General features: G+C 40.4%; 1 protein-coding gene across 1 annotated transcript in view; it reads left to right on the forward strand.

Moving 5' to 3' along the window:
• Nucleotides 1-21,141, forward strand: part of THEMIS (thymocyte selection associated) — a 122,175-nt gene that overhangs the window by 41,162 nt on the left and 59,872 nt on the right. Inside the window, exon 4 of the mRNA XM_074988776.1 lies at nucleotides 1,381-2,426. Within this exon, the coding sequence (XP_074844877.1) occupies nucleotides 1,381-2,426 (1,046 nt within the window). The remainder of the gene's footprint in view (nucleotides 1-1,380; nucleotides 2,427-21,141) is intronic.

A 21,141-nucleotide genomic window follows, 5' to 3' on the forward strand; every position in this document is an offset into this window, starting at 1 on the left:
TATATAATAATATGCCTTCCTACTGAGCTTAAGGAGTGAAGAATTAGCACAGACATTTTCCAGATCTGAAAAAGCGGGTCTATCCCACAAAAGATCATCACCTAATAAATTATTTTGTTAGTTTTTAAAGTGCTACAGGACTGCTTTTTTTGTTTCGTGATGACACACGGGCTACTCTGCACTACAGTGATCTTTTGAACAAAGTTTTTCTGGAAGACATCTTCTGAAAAAACTTCTTTCAAAAGATCGCTTTCACACACAAAAAAAAGGGATTGGAAGATCCATCTGCTCTTTTGTTAGAGCATCCACACAAGCCCTGCGCTTTCAAAAGAACAGGCCAGGGATCAAAAAATCTGTCACCATGAGTACTGTTCTTTTGAAAAAAGGGCCTGTGGTGTATCTACACATGCTTTTTTTCAAAAGAAGATTTCCAAAAGAGGCACTCTTCCTGATCCAAGAGTGGAAGACAGCTTCTGGAAGAAGACCCGCATTCTTTTGATTTCAGAACGAAAGAGCATATTTTGTGTGGAGACGGGCTGCAGAGTCTTTCAGAAAAGTCCCATTTTTTTTTAAAGAACTTGCTAATGTAGACACAGCCATGAAGTCTAAGGCCCTTAAATACGATTTCTGTGGTAACTTATGTTGTCTTGTGTACTTGTTTGTGATGTATTTTCAAACAACCTTTAATAGGCCCAATTTTGCACCTATTATTACTTGCACATACAATTTTGCAAGTACAGTTATAAGAACAGGAATTGCTGTACCAAAACAGATCATTGAGTTCAGTATCCTGTCTCTGAAAACAGCCAGTACTAGATACTTCATACGAAGGGGCAATACCTGGACAATTCTTGAGAGAAGCTAACCATATACACTGGAACAGTAAGGTTGAGATATTTTCTTTTAAAAGAGCAGTATTGGTTTTTGTCATACTTAATACAATTATAGATGTTTTCATTATCTATGTTAATGTCAATACCTTTCCTAATCCTTCTAGTTTTGGCCTCAGTGACATCTTGTGGCAATGGGTTCTGTGAGTTATGGGTTCAATTTATTCACGTTCAATTGGTATTATTAGAGAAGGTAAACTAGGACACCTCATAGAGCTTTTCTGTACATTTTGTTGTTTGGTATACTTCTGTTGTCTCATCTCATTCATTTCCTATTCCATTAGATATCTAACTGCCTAATTGCCAATTTAAATGAAAAAGTGTTTTTAAATTATAATATTTGCATTGGTAATTGGCTTATACTGGCAAAAATGAGAACAAAAAGGTTGTACAACCTATTGGAGGAGTTTTTAAGCGGTCTTTTGGCTTGTGTGTATTTCATTCCAACATCAGTGAAAACAAAAAGTAACTTTTCCCTTTTTCCTTTCAGTTCGAAGGGATATAGTTCATATCCTCTCTGACCTAGACATTGAAGTCAAAGATGTAACAGACCGTTATGATATTAACTGTTTCCTTCAGCCATTATCTATGGAAGATGTATTTGAAAGGACAAGCAAAGAATTTCCTATGGTTGCTGAGGTAATAGAAGGGCCCACAGGAAGGCAACAACCTTATAATTTACTATATCCTGGGAAAGAAATTGTCATTCACAAAAAGTACCAGGCGACCAGAATCCTTGCATCTGAGATCAGAAGTGATTCCCACAAAAGACATTTTTTAATTCCTACCAGCTACAAAGGAAAATTCAAAAGAAGACCTCGTGAGTTTCCAACTGCCTATGACTTGGAGCTGGCAAGAAGTGACAAGGAGCAGCTTCATGTTGTAGCTACTAAAGCCTTTGATTCTCCCCATTCAGAACTGTTTTCTGTTTCTGTTGGAGACCAGTTTCTAGTTCAACAGTGCCAGACTGGTGAAATCATATATCAAGGAAAGAAAAAAGTGATAGATGTTTTGGCTTGTGAGCAAATACTAAGTGAGGCATATAAGGAAGTACTTCTTCCGATGTATATGGAAGGTGGTTTTGTGGAAGTGATTCATGACAAGAGACAGTACCAGCTTTCAGAGCTTTGCAAAGAATTCCGCTTTCCCTTTAATGTCAAAGTTTCTGTGAGGGATCTCTCCATTGAAGAGGATGTCTTGGCTGCCATGCCTGGACTGCAGCTTGAAGAAGAAATCACAGACTCTTACTTGCTTATCAGCAGTGCTGGTGATCCTGTGGACAGTTGGGAAATTCCTGTGTATCGTCTAAATATGTCTGTTCAGTTGCTTAGCAAACCTGCAGAAGAAACAATATCCTCCCCCACCAGGACTATTGTGGAAGAGATCAGTGAAGAACAATACTACATGGTGAGGAGATTCGAAAACCAAGCCCTACACCCTCCCCCCAGACCTCCCAAAAAGCCAACAACACTGGGATCAAAACCTCTTCTCACTGTACCAGAGAAAATTGTGTCAGATCCACCAAAGATAGCCAAGGTAGGACATTTTTTTCGCTTGTATATTCCATGGCATATGTTTGAGATATTTCACATTGTGTTTCCAATTGATGCTGGCTTGTACTTTACATTAAACTCATTTATCTTCATGCAGCATTTGCAATGGGAGTGAATACCCCATGACAGATGAATGAGGTGTTACAGTTCTTAACTAGAACTTAGCATTGAGAGCTGAATCCTCAGTTGGTGTAAATTCATCTGTAGCCAGTTGAAGATCTGGATCTAGAGCAGGGGTGAGCAAACTTTTTACATTGGGCCCCACTTTTCATCCCAAGCAGCACCCCCTGCACCTGTTTAATATAATCCAAACCACAGAAATTTCAGTTATGTTCATATGGAAAAAATAATTTTCAGCAGGTTTGAGAATATAAGTATGCAGAATGTAAAAACTTTATTAATCGGCATATAAGTGAGAATATACGTGCATAAAAACAGTAACAGATTGCAACAATTTTAATGAGATGGCTGAGCCTGAGACCCAGCAGTCAATTGTCCTGGGGCACCCCCTTTAAAATCTCATGAGCCCCAAAATGGGGACCCGCCATCCTACTTTGCTCACCCCTGCTCTAGAGCTTTGCTGTTGAATAATCCTTTTCCGTACTGGTGTGTGAGGGGATAATCTTGCTCTTACAGATGTAAGTAGAGCTGAATGAATTCTGCTGACAGGTAGCTGAGAGAAGGAAAGGCAAACTGTGTACATGAACACACCTACTCTGGCTGGATATCTAAGAAATAGAGCTGGGTTGCTCAAGGTGATCAGTGTTCACTGGTGATGAGTTACAAATCAATTTACGCTGAGTGCAGGGGTAGTGAAACAGTTTCAGTGTTGTTTCTTTAATGTGTGAATACAGGGAAGAATGACTGTGCTTACCTTGTCCCAAATGGGGGGTCACTCTCAGCTGAAAGGACCTCATTAAGCAAGGGGCCTGAATGACAGAGTCCTGTGAAAGTAAGAGAGATGGGGATGGGAGTCCCAGTTGGCAGGTGTGGAGGGACTCTCTTTAGGGCTTCTTGGACTGCTTTAATCTGTGGCTCCCCACCACTGTCCAAAGAAAGAGCCCTGTAGACATTGTTAGGAGCTTCTTTGTTATTTTAAAAGCTCAATTAGCCCTGAAATCAATTGTAGTGGGACTGTTTCTCTTCCCCCCAGCTAAAAGCTAAACGTTACTGCGAACTGAAATCACTTGAGACAGGGTAGTGTTTTAGCTGGGCCTGCAAAGGTCTAACAATTATTAAGAGACTGATGTGCAGAGATCACAGCAGTGAGACAGGTGCAGCAGAAGGTGTCTGACAGTCAGCTGGCAAATGAGCATGGCTGTGAGTCACGTTGTGAGAAGCAGGGCAACCAGTGGAGAGGGGAACAGCAGTTAGCAAGGTGGCCAGCCACAGCAAGTGATCAGATGGCTGAGCAAGTAAAGTGCCTTCTTCCTTGGGTGAGTGATGAACCCACAGAGATGCATCACATGGTCCTCTCTGACCAAGGACAATCACTGTGAGTAGGAGATGGTAAAGAAGACGACAGGGGAACAGACCAGGAACTTTTGGTTTTACAGGTAGAACCTCTCTCACACAGCATCCTTGGGACCTGACCGGTGCTGGATGAGAGAATTTGCCAGATGATAGGAGGTCAATATTTTCTAGCTCGTTACCAACGCTTCCACTGCTAACTGTGCTCTTAGAAGACGTTTAGGGGTAATTACAACTAAATAACAGCACAGAACATGGAGAATGAGGATTGGTGGCTGTAAACAAACTTTTATGGAACCACAGGAAACTTGGCCACATCCAGGCTAAGTGGTTGTCTGGCTAACTAAAATCATGCTGGATTATGGAGTTTGCTGAACAAGAGAGTTCCGGATTAGAGAGGTCCAACCTGTAGAACTGAAGAACGAGAGGCAGAGGCACTGGACTAAGGGCTGGGTGGCCTGCTCACAATTCTATATTTATGAATCTCTCTTGTGGCATATTCCTTAATTAATTTTGGGTGACTTACCTCCTTGCAATAATTTTTTTCTACACTCAGACTCTGTGCTTGGGAGTGAGGAATTCCTAGTCCAGGATAAAAAATACACAAGGAAGAAAAAAGATTTTCAGGGGCAGCAGAATACACTTCTGGTCAGGGAGGAGATGTGCAAGCAAAAAGAAGTGTATAGAGTTCACTAGAGAAGTAATTAACTGCATCTTGCAGATGGAGAAAAAGCTTCAAAGGTTTGAAATAGGTTTGAAAGAACAGCAAATGCAGCAGAAAAATATGTAAAGATAGACAACTTCTCAATAGACTGCATTCATCTGATTTGAATGGAGGCAATAATACGGCAATAATAATAGCATGGTCCTAATGATCTTTACCTGGAACGTACATGCTTTGATAGTACATAAGCAAGAATTTCAGAGAACCATCTCTGAAAAGGGGGTGGAGGGTAGCTTAATGTAATATGTGTTCAAGAAAGATGGGTAATAGGTAAATTTGTGTTAAATCTACTGGAGTATGATATGTTCTGGAGAAACTGAGAGGTTACCAAAGGAGGGGAGGGTTTAGTTACATCAGCACAGGTGTGCGGAAACTAAGGTTTAAATATAATACAATTGAGATTCCAATGCAGAACAAAAATTTTCATATACAGATATATCATGTCTATAATCCATGTAAAAATTAGGTGATTTAGAACTAGAAAAATTATGCAGTCTCAAAAACCCATTTATAATTTTCAGAGACTTTAATAGTCATAATGAACTAAAGTGAGACAACTGAAATGGTAAATGCTTAGAACATTTTATTGATATGCATAATACGGTAATAATGAATACAGAAGCACCTACTAGATTTAATTGATTGATGGGTCCATTTCTGTTTTGGATGTGGGAACTGCAACAAATAATATAAGCTAGTAAATGGGAATTGATCACCTCCCACACTTACTAGGTATCAAGGCCCAAGAAATGTCAAAAACATGAAAAGAGTTCCAAATTAGAATTTTAAAAAGATAACTGGGGACTTTTCAAGATTAAGGATGATGGATGTATATGCCGCCACCAAAAGAACGTAAGAATGGCCATACCGGGGCAGACCAAAGGCATATCTAACCCAGTATCCTGTCTGCTAACCATGCCCAATACCAAGTGCCCCAGAGGGAGTGAAGCAAACAGGTAACGATCTCTCTCCTGCCATCTGTCTCCAGCTTCTGACAGAGGCTAGGGACACCATTCCTTACACATCCTGGCTAATAGCCATTAATGCAGCTAACCTCCATGAATTTATCGAGCTCTTTTTAAAACCGTGTTATAGTCCTAGCTTCTGGCAAGGAGTTCCATAGGTTGACTGTGCACTGTGTGAAGAAGAATTTCCTTTTATTTGTTTAAAACCTGCTGCCAACTACTTTCTAGGAGAATTCTATAACTCTGTGGGTGTGGGGTGTGGGGTGTGGGTGTGTGTGCAGTATTTGAGCAACAGCTGACCTGACCATCTACAAAACATCAAATTGCCCCAGTTTAGAAATTCTTTCCCCTGGTGGAATTAGGATTGCAAATTAGTAATCGAGAAGAGAAATAAGACACACTAGCAAGGAAACATATAGGCAACGTCTACACTAGAAGCATCTGTCCACAGAGTTGTGTCGACAGAAACTCTGTTGATAGAGTGCATCTACAGACAAAAGCAGGTGGACAGAGCCATCTGCTCTGTCGACAGACAGCAGCCAGACTACCCTTCCCTCTGTCAACAGAAGCTCTTCAAACAGGGCTTCCCGTTGAATCAGAAGCCCTCTCTGTCGACAGAAGTGTCTACACTGCACTTCTGTCAGCAGAGTTCTGTCAACAGAAGCATTATTCCTCAAATTTTTGAGGGATAACACTGTCGAGACAAATGTAGAGTTATGTTGACAGAATGTTTTATGTGTGAAAAGGTTCCCTGAGTTATGTCGACAGAAGGCCTGTTCTGGCAATAAAAGTCTCTTGTGTGGACACAGCCATAGTGAAGACTTTAAAATTACAAAAAGATGTAAGGTGGTGATGCAAAGAGTTATCAGACAAAAAAAGAAAAAGAAAGTTGGAAAAATATTTGTTGTAACTCAACCAAGATTCAAGGAATATAAACAAATGAAGAGAATGAATGGAACTGGAAGTGAAGCAATGAAACTGAGGTCTCCAGCTTTGGAAAGGCAGACATTTTAGCACAAGAATTCCAGAAGTTCAGTAGTAATATGAATAAAAAAAAATTTGTGGAAAAAAAGGAGGTTTATTGAGGACTCAGGTCCACCAACAGGGAAAGCAAAAAGGGCAGTTGGCCCCAGGCCCAGCATTTCAAAAGGGCCCCAAGCTCACAGCACCGCCGCAGTAGCAGCAGTGGTGGCTGGAACTCTGGGCCCATTTGAAATGCTGCAAAGCATTGTGTCACTCCTCCAAACCTGGTGGGAGTGGCGACGGGACAGGGCTGACTGCCCTAAGCCCTGCTCCTTCTGCCCTTGGCCCTTCCGTGGCAGGGAACTAGGTCCCCCTCCCACCTTTTCACCAGGCCAGTGGCAGCTGTTGGCACCACTGTGAGGATTACTTTGAAGTATTAAATAGCTGGAGAGAATATGATGATGATGTGTTCAACAAAAATTTTAGCATGCAGGTGCTTATTCTAACCATTAGTAAAAGAAAAATACAGCTTCAGATAAAGATAATATGAGGGAGGACAACATTATGTCATGGAAAAAATGATTTCTTTGACTTTCTGAGTGCTCCATAACATTTTCTGCCTCAGCCCTGAGTGATGGTTCCCCAGATGTCAGTCCGTGAATGGGATCTCTCAGCCACTCTGGGTGATGGGGGGCAGACATGGAGCTCCCAGCTGATTGGTGGGGAGATCTAAAAGCTGCAGATGTTGGGGCCCACAGAGACCCCAGACGGTAGCCACAGAGTTTCCAGCTACAGCCATGGACCCCAAAGCTCTCAGCTGCCATGGCCTGGGTTTGGGCTTCTGTTGTCCCCTGTCAGTCCCCTTCCCCCATTATTTTTAGTGAAAGGTCACAAGCTTCCATAAATTTTTGTTTATTGTCTGCAATTTTTCTGTGACCTTTTATTAAAAATAAACATGACAAAATCTTAACCTTAAATATAAATTATAGGATGTGTCACTACTTGTTGGAAGGAAATTTAAAGATTCTGTGGCCATTATATAGTGATATATTTGAAAAAGAATTGCCAGTAGAATGGAAACAAGCATTGGTAATACCAATTAGGAAACTAAACCAGTATATACAAGGCTGGGATGTGTGGTGAAAATCATGGAAAAATTATAAATGTAGGACTAGTGGCATACTTAGAGAAAAATGGTGTTATAACTAAGGTACAAAGTGGTTTCTGAGGAGGAAGCTGCACAGATGACCATATAATCAGGCACAAAAAAGCATAGAGATGAAAGACTTCATGGTAAAAGTCTTCCTGGCTTAGTATGTAAACTAGCCAAAACTGGAATAAAAAGGAGAATGTTTGGATGGATAAGAGAGTTTTTTAAAGTGACAGAACAATGCAAGTCGTAGTGGAAACAGCGTTATCAAATACCTACAAGCTTATAAACAGAGCTCTGTGAGGGAGTATTAGCAGCCTTACTTTGTTTTCTATTATTATAAATCACCTCCTAGAAAGTGTGCAGATGGGAAAAGATATTTTCCTTTTTGCAGATGGCTGTGCTACATGGATTAAACATAAAAGACTTCAAGTAGTTGTAGGAAAGACAAATGAGGCATACCATAAAATTTCAAGGTGGGGAAATTATTGGGGATTTAAATTCTCACTTGCAAAAACAAAAAGAATGCTTTTAACTAGGAAGAAAAATGAAGAGAAATGAGACTTTTCGCTTTATGGTGAAAAGATTCAGATAGTTCAAGAAATTTTTTATTACTACAAGTCATATTTAATAAAAATTAACTGGAAAAGATCATATAGATATCACACAAAACTTACTTGAAAGTGTAGCTGGAAAAACTGGAGTGCAGAAAATAAGATAATGGCGATAATGGATAGAGCATTGAGAAGGCCAGTTTTAGATCATAGATTCCAAGCTTTCCGTTCAGCATCAAAAACAAACTTTAGAAACTTGAAACTGCTCTGCACTCAAGCTTCCTGGTGACAGACCAGGAAGATTCAAACCATACCTTTGTGTCAATACCATGGATTAAATTACATATTGGAATACCTGGAATTGAAATGGCTATTGAGGTCTTCACAGAGACAAACATTTGGAACCCAAATACCTAGACAATACTGAAAACTTCAACTACAAAAATGACACATGCGCAAAACTATAGAAGAAAACAGCAGTCATGCAGCACTTTAAAGACCAGTAAAATAATGTATTAGGTGATGAGCTTTCGTGGGATAGACCCACTTCTTCAGATCTCCCACAAAAGCTCATCACCTAATAAATTATTTTGTTAGTCTTTAAAGTGCTACATGACTGCTTTTTTGTTTTGTTAGAATACGACTAACATGGCTACATCTCTGTTACTATTTAAGATCCAACAGATCATACCATTAAAAATGACAGGTTACAAAACACATTTTGTCCAAAGCATCTCTGAGTTATATATATTTATATTCGTAACCCATTTTCCATAAAGTTGTGTGGGGTGTCCATCAGATACAGAACTGAATATAGTACTCTACATGAGGCACTACCATTGCATATTAGAAAAGAATAGTCACCTGCTATCTCTTGCATACAACACTCCTGTTATTTACCCCAGAATGGTGCTAGCCTTTTATCAACTGCATAACATTATTGGCTCATGTTCAACTTGTGATTCACTGTAACTCCCAGATTACTACCACCTAGCCAGTTATTATTTGTGCATTAGATTTTTCTTTCTGATTGCAGTGCCTTCCACTTATCTTTATTGAGTTTCCACTTTTCATAGGATTTATTTTTAGGTCATTAAAAAGCTCTTGATGCAGTCATATTGGATTTCTTGCTATTTTGCTATTCTTCCTGATTTCCTTCTCATCACTTAGTTTGCTTTTGTGTCTTTAATACTGACTGTTTTACTTGTAGTTTATTTTGTCTTGGGAAGACACTTTTGATCCACACAGGTTTCCAATTTTATATAGTTTCTGAGACAAAATTAAGCAAAAATAAAAATGAAAGGCAAAAGCAAAGTAAAGTAAAATGGGTTAATATTAAACCAGCAAATTAATCTAATTATCCAGTTGATTAAATCATATCATATAAGCCAATCTTTATTTATAAACCTAATTTAATAACTTTGAAAGCCAGAATGTTGATCTGAAGAAGTAGGTCTGTCCCACAAAAGCTCATCACGTAATAAATTATTTTGTTAGTCTTTAAAGTGCTACTCGTTGGAGTAAAGTCTGGCGGAGTGATTCTGAACTTGGTGCCTGTCAGTGCATTTTGAAACTCAACCAAGTTATGATTGAGAGCTGATAGTCAGAGGAAAGAATAGAAGCAGACAATAAGGAAGTGAGCAATCAATGAGCAATCCAGATGAATTAGTGAACAATCTGGGAGTTACAAAGAGTTTCTCTCCGCAGTTTACAGAACATTTTATCTATAAACAACAAGTCCTTTGAAGAGTGCAGTCCTCAACACCGACATATAAAGTGATATGTCATCTGTAATATATTGATGTGTAAAACAGCGATGTCTCATCCGGCATCCTGATGTAATCTTCGCATGGACGTGATCATTCTTGTTATCTCTACAGAATCAAAGCAAGTGGGCAATTCAGAATCAAAGCAGAAGTTAGTGAAAGAATCGTGTCAGTCGCCCTTTAACTATAGTCCAATTCCCCTCCCCGCAGGGTCCCTTCCTGGAATGTGGCTGCCTAGGGAGTTATTTACATCAGCTGGGATGCCCTCCCCAGATGGCTGGAATGGGGGGTGCTTACCAGACTCCATTTTAGAACCGTGGTTCTTAGCAAATACCATGGCCTATTTCAGAATTTTATCCTATACTACTTGACTGCTTTTTTTATTTTGGAAAGGCAGAGGTCATCTTTAGCTGCCAGCCCCTCAGTAGCTGGCCATTATCACTCTCAGTGCCAATTTGTATATTCATGTTTCAGTTAAATGGCGGATAGAGGATCAAATCAATCATGAATTGAAGCTAACGTTATAAGTACTGTTCTAATGCCTGCTTAGGTGCTTAAGAGATATCCAATATACTTGGATGCATTAACGGAAAAACAACACTTTAGGTGAAAATAACAATTTCAAGGTTTAAACACGTTTCATGAATAAGATCATATATTTGCACAGAAAGAGAGACAGAGAGATGATATTCTTTTAGACAATGAGATAGTATAATATAGGGCTGTCTTAGCTGTTTGAGAAGCTATTGTATAGATGTCCTTCTGATACAAATTCTGGGGATTCTAGCCCCACTCCCATATTTACATGAATATTGGTCAGCTTTTGGAGTGAAAAAACCCAAACAAGTGCAATAATTCTAAAGCACAGGGGTCATCTACTAATAAAAATTGTAAGGAAAACAAAACCTAAAAAATATCATATTTGTTCAGGATGATTGAGGCAACTCTTGAGGTTGTTCTCAACTTGAGGAAGCTGGTGCATCACTGAAAATATTATCTGTATTGGCTCAGAAGGTTTATGTCACTGGACTTACTGGCTGGCTAGAGTGTGCTTGTCTGGAGATGCCAAAAGTTAGATGTTCCACACTGATGGACTCTTTGAAGGGCATCAAGGAGGGTGAAGGATGCTTAGGCCAGAGGTCAGTAGCCCACAGCAACAGTAACCACCACTGCCAAGAGCAACAAAATAGAAGCAATCTTTTTTTCTTTTCTGAATGATTTTAGTTTTATAAAGGTGATGGCCCTTGGAACTCTTCCTCTGGAGTTTCTTAGCAAATCATAATGGGACACTCCCATTTAAAACCACTAGCATAGGCCAATGGAGTTTGATTACATCACTTTTATGCAAGTAACGACCCTCCCAATTTCAGTAATTTCTTGCTTGGTCAATCCAAAAATATAAAGATATATATCCCCAGACAGGTCCAAATAGTTCTAAACATTTGAGGAAGGTGTGATTTGCCCTTCTTAGTTGTAGATCAGTCCCCAGATGACATCCCAACCATCCTCTGGCCAGAGGGAAACTGCAACAGCATCACTCTCACCATTACTTCATATGGCTGTGAGTGAGTTGGGGAAAAGTAAATTACATCTTTATAAGTAGGATCCCCCTGGCTTTGTGTCTCTGGAACCAGAAAGAGAGAGAGAGAGAGCGAGCTTTAATAATACAGGTCTTGCATAGAATAGCTTTAACTTTAAAGAAATAGCCTAGCTCATCTCCTCTCTGAGGCCTAGATTCAGCAAGGCATTAGGCATATGCTGGATTGGAAATGTTCCATTGGAAGTCAGGCATATGCTACACTGGGGCCACAATCAGTGCAGAGAGCAACTAAAATCAGGAGCCTTCTGACTATGGTAGGAGATTGCACCATTCTGCAGGGAACATCCCAGGCTCAGCTGCTCCTGTCTCTGCTGTTGATGGGCTGGCAGCCTCACTAAAGAGCCTGCATTTCAAATGTTTGATGAGTCTTCGGACTGCCATTAAGTCATTTGGTATGGATCTGAATCTATAGCCATTTCAAAGCTGGTTGTTTGTTCAATTCAGTAAGAGCAATATTTGTGTAAGGCTTTTAATCCAAGTTTTGCTAAGTCTACAGCATTCTTCCTCTCTTCTTGTCCTGTCTAGTGTTGCAGTGCTGGGCCACAGTTAATTCTTTTAATTACAGTATATTACAATTAGAGGCAAGAGACTAAATAAAGGTTACATATAGTTACTACTGTACGCTCCAGAGCGGAATTTGTCTTACCCTTAGAGGAATTTGCGTTTCCCTTCTTCTGTGTAGTGACAGTATCTAACTTCTTACACTGTGAAGATGATATGTAGAAGGGTCACACCAACCTCAGTTTTTTCAGCACTTTCAGAGAATTGCTTTTTGAAGCAAAGAGCATTGTGTGTGCCCCTCGTACTGGAAAGAGATTGTGTGTTTGACAGGAAAATTGTTGAAGCAGTGTGATGGCATATAAGTGCAAAGGGCAGAGGGAAAGGCATGTTAAGTTGTTTCCTCTGAGGCAAACTAAAGACTCTATGGGCTATTTGTTGTGCCACGGCATTGCTTCTGATTGATTGTGACATCATGACTGATAAGTGCCAAAGAGAGATTCATAGTCTGAGTCCAGGCTTTTATAGGATGCGGTTATGTCTCCTGAATTTATGCCCCATGATTGAAAATCTGTGAATGGCATGGTTCTCCTGTGATTCAGATGATCACTATCTGTAGTTATACGAAAAGGCAACACATGATAAGTCATGCAGTTGTGTTATAATCATCTGCTTCAAGGGAATCAGAGAGAGACTTTTTCTATCATTTTTTCTTATCAAATCACGTAAGGATTGTGGGTAGATGTGGCTTTAGTATTCTTTCTTGACTTGTTCCTTCATATCTTTCTTCTCTCTGTTTTCTCAATGAACATGCTAACTTTTACACTTCTGACATCACAGGCCAGTGTAACAGTAGTACAGCGTTCTCTTACATGCAGGTCAGAGTTTGAGACAAAAAGAGAACTTAAATACATCTTTGAACATTGAAAGCCATTCATCTCCTTTATTCTCGTGCCTTGCTTCACAACTTGAGCAGGTGGTTATAAAACAAGTACTGCATGCCTAGCTTGTTGTTTTTTTCTTAAAGTGTAACCTATGCATAGTAAATTCTTTCACATGCAGCATTCTATCATCTGGAATGCTCAAATAACCTGCATTTTAATCATAAGTAAATTTTAGTTATGTTTTCCATAAGTACAGTATAGTGAAAGTAAATACAAAAAATACAGCAAATAGAGTATAAATTTACAGTGTACAGTACTACTGTTGGTAAATAAAGTACTCTGCATACATTTTTGTTTGTTACTTAATATTTAATCTTGTTTTTCTGCTGAGGTATGTAATGCTAGGTATATATCTCTCTATTATCCAGAATATTTGAATATCTGTCAACTTCCCAGTCCTGGAGCTGCTGGATATGACAGAGTTTACTGTAGTGATTGTCCCAAAGTGGATTGGGTTAGTATTCCTACTGCTGATAGTACAGAATCAAAATGTGTACTTATTTCTCATAGTTATCCTACATTGTATGGTACCTTCTTCAGCACTACAGTTACTCAGTAATTTGTCTTAGATTATCCCTGGTACAGTATCAGAGGGGTAGCTGTGTTAGTTTGTATTTGCAAAAACAACAAGAAGTACTGTTGCTCCTTACAGAGTAACAGATTTATTGGAGCATAGGCTTTTGTGGGCAAATACCCCTTTGTCAGATGCATGTCTGATGAAGAGGGTCTTCGCCCACGAAAGCTTATGCTCCACTAAATCTGTTAGTCTATAAGATGCCACAGGACTACTACTTGTTTTTCCTGGTATAGTAGTCCACAAACTTTGGTCTGGAAAGCACAGGGTGACCCACAGAAAACTGATCGCAAGGAACTGAACCTGATTTTTTGTTTCCAGCTTCTAGCTTTGGCCAAACCTCTTAAAAGAGAGCTCTGATAGGTTTGTAAGAACTGCCGGAAAAGAGGAGAAGGGGAAAACAAGATCTGTGTGAGGCACTCTTTATCAAGATGTTGACTATACTTGAAATAAAACAGTGAACTCTTGTCCGAATGCTGAGTCCTGTAATCTTCCCACACCTCCAGGGCTGTTGGGAACAATCACTGAGCAATTAGGGCCTGATCCAAAGCCCACTTAAATCATTGGAACCTTACCAATTGCTCAGAAATATCAAAATATTAACAATGATGAACCTGGATGCCTTTAAAGAACAAAACCAAAAAGACCAGCTTTGATACAGCAGGAAAAATGTTCCAATCTCCCCGTCTCCATTTTGTATTGTGGACACTACTACTTTCTATCAGTGGCAGAAAATGACAAGACCAGTAAATGCATGGGGTTTATATATTTTATCTGCAATACACACACTTCTTGAGAGTGGCTCTTCAGCCTGCCTAGTGCCACTGAGATCCCACTTGGAGAGAGATGAATGAATCTGCTCTATAGCCTTTGCTAAGAGGAATATGGTGTTTAGCTTGTGCAGCAGAGGCTTATGAACTAAGCCAAAGGTAGGCAATAAAACAGCAGCAGCTTATCAGAGTTAGTCCCTGGCAGGCTGCTGCCACTGTGTTTACCTGCACCTCTGTAGATATCGGGTGACTGCCGCTCTCATTGGCCATGGATCACCATTCATAGACAATGTGAGTAGCAGGAAATAATGTGGACCAGGACACCCCTTCCAGCTGCTCCCAGTGGCCACAAACAGTGATCTGCAGCCAGTGAGAGCTGTGATCACTCAATACCTGCAGAGGCATGGGTAAATACAGAAAGGGGGTTCACCAGGGACTAACCTTGGCAGATTGGAGCTGTTCCGTCCTACCCTCTGATGACAGAGGGCTGTCAGTGTTACATGTATGTTTAAAGCAGCAGGCAAATACAATTTCCCCAAACCCTTTGCCAGAGGTCTGGCACACAGACAAAGAAATGAAGGAAAGATTTGAATGTGCCCTTCACAATTAGAAACACACACAGTGAATGTGACAAAACAAAAACTAAACTGAAACTTTTCATCTGGTTGAACAATTTGGAAGGGTGTATCAGGTGAGGCCTTTGTGGTCCAGGAAGGAAGAGGTTTAAGATTTTCTGAAGTTCCCTGATCCTGTTTATTTGCTACTTAAACTGCCACCCTTCCTGAGAGATTCAAAGGTGCACTGGCTTTTTTCAAAACAAAAAGTAGTCAAGTAGCACTTTAAAGACTAGCAAAATAGTTTATTAGGTGAGCTTTCGTGGGACAGACCCACTTCTTCAGACCATAGCCAGACCAGAACAGGCTCAATATTTAAGGCACAGAGAACCAAAAACAGTAATCAAGGAGGAAAAATCAGAAAAAAAAAGATTCTTTCTGATTCTAAACTGATGAAACCTAGCAACACGGGGGCCACGCTTCATGATGGTCTTCTCAGTGAGACAGTCACACATACAAAACATGACATAAATTAATAACACTACATGTGGGAAACAGGAAAAAATAACGTGTGCAACCACAATACCAATCACAATTCACACAGCACACGTTTTAGAGAGTGAGCATCAAAGAGATGGAGGAAGCATTGTGCAAAAAACTTTGTTTAAAAAAAACAAACAAACCTAAGTCAACAAAAAATTAGCAAGTAAATTTTAATCACGAGGAAATCACAGCCTACACATGGACATCCGGTTCCTAATCCTTCCATGCTTACAACTTCATGGACAGTACCTGCAAAGCAAGGTATAGCGGGGCGTCTCAGGCTTTTGAGCCCCAGGGCCCTCTTCTGTCTACACACTAGGTGGAGACCACGCCAGTTGCAGGCACCCATGCTTTTATTACATGTAGCTTATCTTACCACCTTCTGTATTATGATTTCTTGGTCACAGTAACCCTCTGGTTACCAAGCTAGTTTCTCCCGCTTTCATACACTCTATGATTCATGCCCGCTCCTTCCTGTCAGAACCCTCTGCTCAAGGAGCTCAGAGCTCCCAGTCATCAGGCCTGGTCTTACTCAGATGGTTCCTATGACCCTTTGTGGGCAGGACTGCCATGACAGAGCTGTGTCTCAGACTCTCTGGCCAGCAATCTATCACAAAGCTATGACTCAAGGAGAGTAAAGGTGGGAATGTTGGGGGGGGACCTCAGTAAGCAGAAATTAGTTAAATTTACTGTAGGACCTGTTTCAGCAATAATACCTAGCATATGCCTAACTTGGGAAGACTTATGTGCTTTAAGTTAGGTATATCTTTAACTCCCGTGAAGAAGATAAATTGAAGTATTGGGCCAAGATAAACCTGATGAAGTTCAACAAGGATAAGTGCAGAGTCCTGCACTTGGGATGGAAAAATCCCAAGAATTGTTACAGGCTGGGGACTGACTGGCTAAGTTGTTGTGCAGCAGAAAAGGACCTGGGAATTACAGAGGATGACAGGCTGTATACGAATCAACAGTGTGTCCTTGTAGCCAAGAAAGCTATGGGTATATTGGGGTGCAGTAGGAGAAGCATTTCCAGCAGATCTAGAAAAGTTATTATTCCCCTCTATTCAGCTCTGGTGAAGCCACATCCAGAATATTGCATCTAATTCTGGGCCCTGCAGTACAGATAGGATGTCGTGCATTGGAGAGGTTTCAGAAGAGGGCAATGAAAATGATTAAGGGGCTGGAGCACACGACCTAGGAGGAGAGGCTGAGGAACCTGGGCTTATTTAGTTTGCAGAAAAGAAGAGTGAGGGGTGATTTGATAGCAGCCTTCAATTTCCTGAAGTGGCAGTTTAAAAGAGGCTGGAAAGAGGCTGTTCTCAGTAGTGACAGACAGCAGAACAAGGAGCAAAGGTCTGAAGTTATGGAGCAGGAGGGGGAGGTTGGATATACGGAAAAACTATTTCACCAGGTGGCTGGTGAAGCACTGGAATGCATTACTAAAAGAGGTGATAGAATCTCCATCCCTAGAGGTTTTTCAGCCCTGGCTTGACATACTCCTTGCTGGGATGATTTAGTTAGAGTTGATCCTGCTTTAGGCAGGGAGCTGGACTAGATGACCTCCTAAGGTCCCTTCCAGCCCTAGGATTCTATGATTCTATAGAGAATATAATTGTCCAAATTAGACTTTAGTTGAGTTATCAATAAGCATCAGGGGATGATGGCTAACTATGATCCTATGCTAAAGTTAATTCTCATATTTCAGGAAATTCTTGAAATGTTATGCAGTTTCTTGATTATTTTAGTGGTCTTCAGTATTTTTTGATTCTCAAATCTAAAAAATGAAAAGAAAAGTGATAATTTCCATTTTGGCTTTTCAGTTCTATGCATAGAACTACCAAAATCTGCCATTATCATATTTTTCACATCTGCATTCACAGCAGAATGCAGATTTGTCTTGAATTAAATTGATAAAACATAAGCTGTATAGCTAAGCAGATGATTTTTGCCGCAGCTCCTCCTTTCCTTCCACATAACCATTACTTTTTTTCTGCTTTCAGAGATATTCCTCATGAATTTCAGCTCTATACAGTAGGTTTAATAAAGATTTCTATCCAGTGCAGCAAAAAGCTAAGCTTCCTAAATAAGAGTTAAAATAGAAAATGTATGCAGAGCTGCTAGGAAGAAATAGGTAATGTCAGACTTCAAGAATCAATAATTCTTTGACATTAAAAATAGAAGAAAATACACATTTTAAAGCAGAAAAATATATGCCCATGAAAATACAGGATCTGTCTGAGTCATGTTGGAAGGCTCTTAACTTCCCCCTTAGAAAATCTGCTCATAGGAGTCACCACCTTGTTTGTGGATTCTCATCCTTTGTTTTGATTTTTCCCCCACACTCTTTACCTCTTCAACAACCCCCCAAAATAAGTCCGATGTAACAATAAGGAAGTGAGTGGCCTCAAGTCAGCAAGATGGCCACTGCTTAATTTTCCACTAAAACTCCACTGCAGTAGTTTTCACATGTGCCAGTTTAAATGAATTTGAGAACCAAGAGAACCTACAATCCCAGCTAACAAGTGTCTTGAAATTCTCAGGTGTTTGTTAAGAAAAGCACCTGTAAATAATGAAGGTTCATAATGGGCCAATGTTGCCCTCATAAACAGCATGCAATAGGAAAGTACGTGCCACAAAGGCAGACATTAGAGAGTTGCTTGAAATGATAACAAGGAAATCTGAGGCACAAATTCTACAGGGAATTCCTAACTACAGTAGAACTCACTGGTAGAGTGAATGAAATTCAGGCAGGCATAGATAAATATTTAAATATGCTAACTGATGTAAATACCAAGCTTTAGGTGGTAGGGAGAAAGCAGACAGGTTAATTTGGAGACAAAAATGTAGAGCTTGGGGAACAGGAAGAGAAGTAGTAGTTGGATTAAAGGGGTGCCAGAAGAAATAGAAAAGGGAAACCAAAGAAAAATATAGCTGTCCCCCAGGGCACACAAGGGTTGTATTTCAGGTAAGTTGGGGGGCTTGGGTGGTGGGTTGGGGCTGTGGGGTTAAGCTTGGGGTGGATTAGGGCTGCAGGGGGGGATGGGATGGTGGAGCTGAGCCAGCGCATGCAGGGGTTGGAGCTGGCTCTGAGGAGGTTGGAGCAGGGTACATGGGGGTAGTGGGCAGGAGGCTGGAGCCTGAGCCTTGTGTGCCGTGGTGGAGGCTGGAGCCCAAACCCTGTGTGGGGCTGTAGTGTGCCGTGGGCTGGGGCTGAGCTAGGGCTGCTGGTGTGGGCTGATCTCGGGGGAGGGGATGGGACAAGGGGGTTTTAGTCTCCCAAGCTGCCAACCCTTCTCACTACCTTCCTAGAGCGGGGCCACTGTCAGCTTCACAGCAGAGCTGCTCTGGGAAAGGGGTTTTAGCCCACCTGGCTTCCCCCAGCAGGAGGAAGGGGTGCTGGTAGGCAGAGGGAAGGGTCTCTTAGCCTGCTTGGCTGCCTGCAGCTGCAGCAAGCTAAGCAGTTGACAGCCTTGTGTCTTTAAGTTGTGTGAAACTTATGTTAAAGCAAGTTTTGTGCACCCTGAAGACACGTAAAGCGAGAGTTTACTGTATAGAATTTGTCTCACAGAGAAAGTAAAAAAATGTGGCAGATAATAAAATAAATATAGGGAGGTGTATCTGCTCACAGATGGATAGGTTTAGGATGGATGAGGGAATCCACTATAGAAAGGTATTTTTAATGTTCATAAATTGAAATTGATTATCCTTGTGCAACCGATAGATTTGTAATTTAATGCCATTTTTGATACTGTAAAATGGTAATTAATTTACAGATAAAGGAATTTTTACTTTTTATTATATTAGTTCTACTGTAGGATGCAAAATAGTTCTGTTGATAATAATAAATAAGGTGGCTTTGTCATTCATGTTGTGACTCAGTTAACAAAAAGTTAGAGTGGGTTGAGGAAGCCTTTAGTTATATCTGTCGTGACTAGTCAGAGATAGGGACCAAGGGAAAATGCAAAGAAAGGTGAATCTGCACAAGGTTACAATGGTCGTACAAAACGAATGGGTGATAACCCCCCAGGACAGAGGGAAATGGATCTTTTATGAAATTTTGAAATGGTCATTAGAGGATGGATTTCAGAAGAAAGAGGAGAACGGGATTTCAAAGTGTGCAGATCAGTTACCATAAAACTGATACTAAAGGTATTTGGTATGAAGTGGTAATTGTGTAATTGGATTAGCACTAAAGGGAGGAATGGGCATGACAATTTACTGCCTGGGCAGATGGAGTGGTAGCCTCTGAAAAAAATTATGCTCTAGATAAACAACAGTCATTTTCAACTTCAGATGTTACAAGCTTAAATCATATGAAAAGTGAAGAATAAAAGAAACTTGTTATGAAAATAAGCCTGGGTTTAAAAAGAATGTTGCATGTTTAATAAAATAAAAAAGTGAATGGCAATATTCACTTTTACTTAATGGTAGTTTTAGGGAAAACCTGATAAGTCTCATTTAGAAAACTGATTTTGAGGAAGAGAATGGACAGTCTTGTGATTAATGAACACGTCGAAACTTGGGATCTGGATTCACCTCCCGATCATGTGACCCTGGGCAAATCACTTAATCTTCTTTTTGCCTCAGTTCCCCATCTCTGGAATGGGGAAAATAACATATACTTAGTCCAACCTTATGTCTGTCTTGGCTATTTAGAAGGCCAGGCACAGTCTACATATTCACACAGCTATACACCTAGTATGCTACTATAAAACAAATAATGGGAATAAATAATGGAATACATGGCCACCACTAAATTATACCCTCAGCTAAAAACAAGCTGAAAATTTAATTTATAATCAGCTGCAAAGAGAAGGTAGCTATAAAGGTGACATCACCTAGTACAGCCAAAATCCCCAAGTGTGCATATCTAAAAATAATGAAGAAAGAGCATTGAGAGATGAGTGAATGTGTCCCATTATAGTTTACTAAGTGTTAACTTTGACACAGAGAAAGATGTTCATAAGCTTGATGAGCTGTTAACCGCAATACTGTTGCTGTTATATCACTAACACTTCAGCTATGGTTAGTGGAGAGTGCTGTTTTATTTACAGTACAACTAGCTAAAATTTTGCTTCTTCATTTTAGGGCTTATAGGATCCATCATGCAGCTGTAGGTTTTTCCGGATTACTTGTAAACCTTCACAGATACTTTTAAGAACACCAGAATAAATTTCCTCATTTTGGTGACTTCTTCTCAGATGGTAACACTGTAGCACAAACTGTACATTTAAAATGTCAAGGCACAGTTCAGTCAGGGTCAGGAAAGGAAGTAGATGATGAACTGTGTAGATAGACATAGGGACATGGGCACCAGGTTTGTATAGTTTTTGATGGTGCCCAGAACTGAGTCTGAGCAGAGCTGTTCTTTGGAGGAACATGGGGTCCAGGTTGGCCTGGAACCAGCCTGCCCTGTTTCACCCCATCTAGCCCCATCAGCTCTCAGTGATGTTTGCCGGAGGGGGTGAAAGCCACAAAGAGGCTGGTCAGGGGCTAGGTGGAAAGGTATACCAGGCCTATAGGTGGAAGGAGGAATGCTGTGAAAGGGCAACTGAGAACCAATGGAGAGGTGAAAGCAGAAAATCCAGTTGTCCTTCCTCACACCTGATGGTTCCCCCATTTT

The sequence above is a fragment of the Carettochelys insculpta genome, chromosome 3, assembly GCF_033958435.1.
Source record: "Carettochelys insculpta isolate YL-2023 chromosome 3, ASM3395843v1, whole genome shotgun sequence".
Lineage (NCBI taxonomy): Eukaryota > Metazoa > Chordata > Testudines > Carettochelyidae > Carettochelys > Carettochelys insculpta.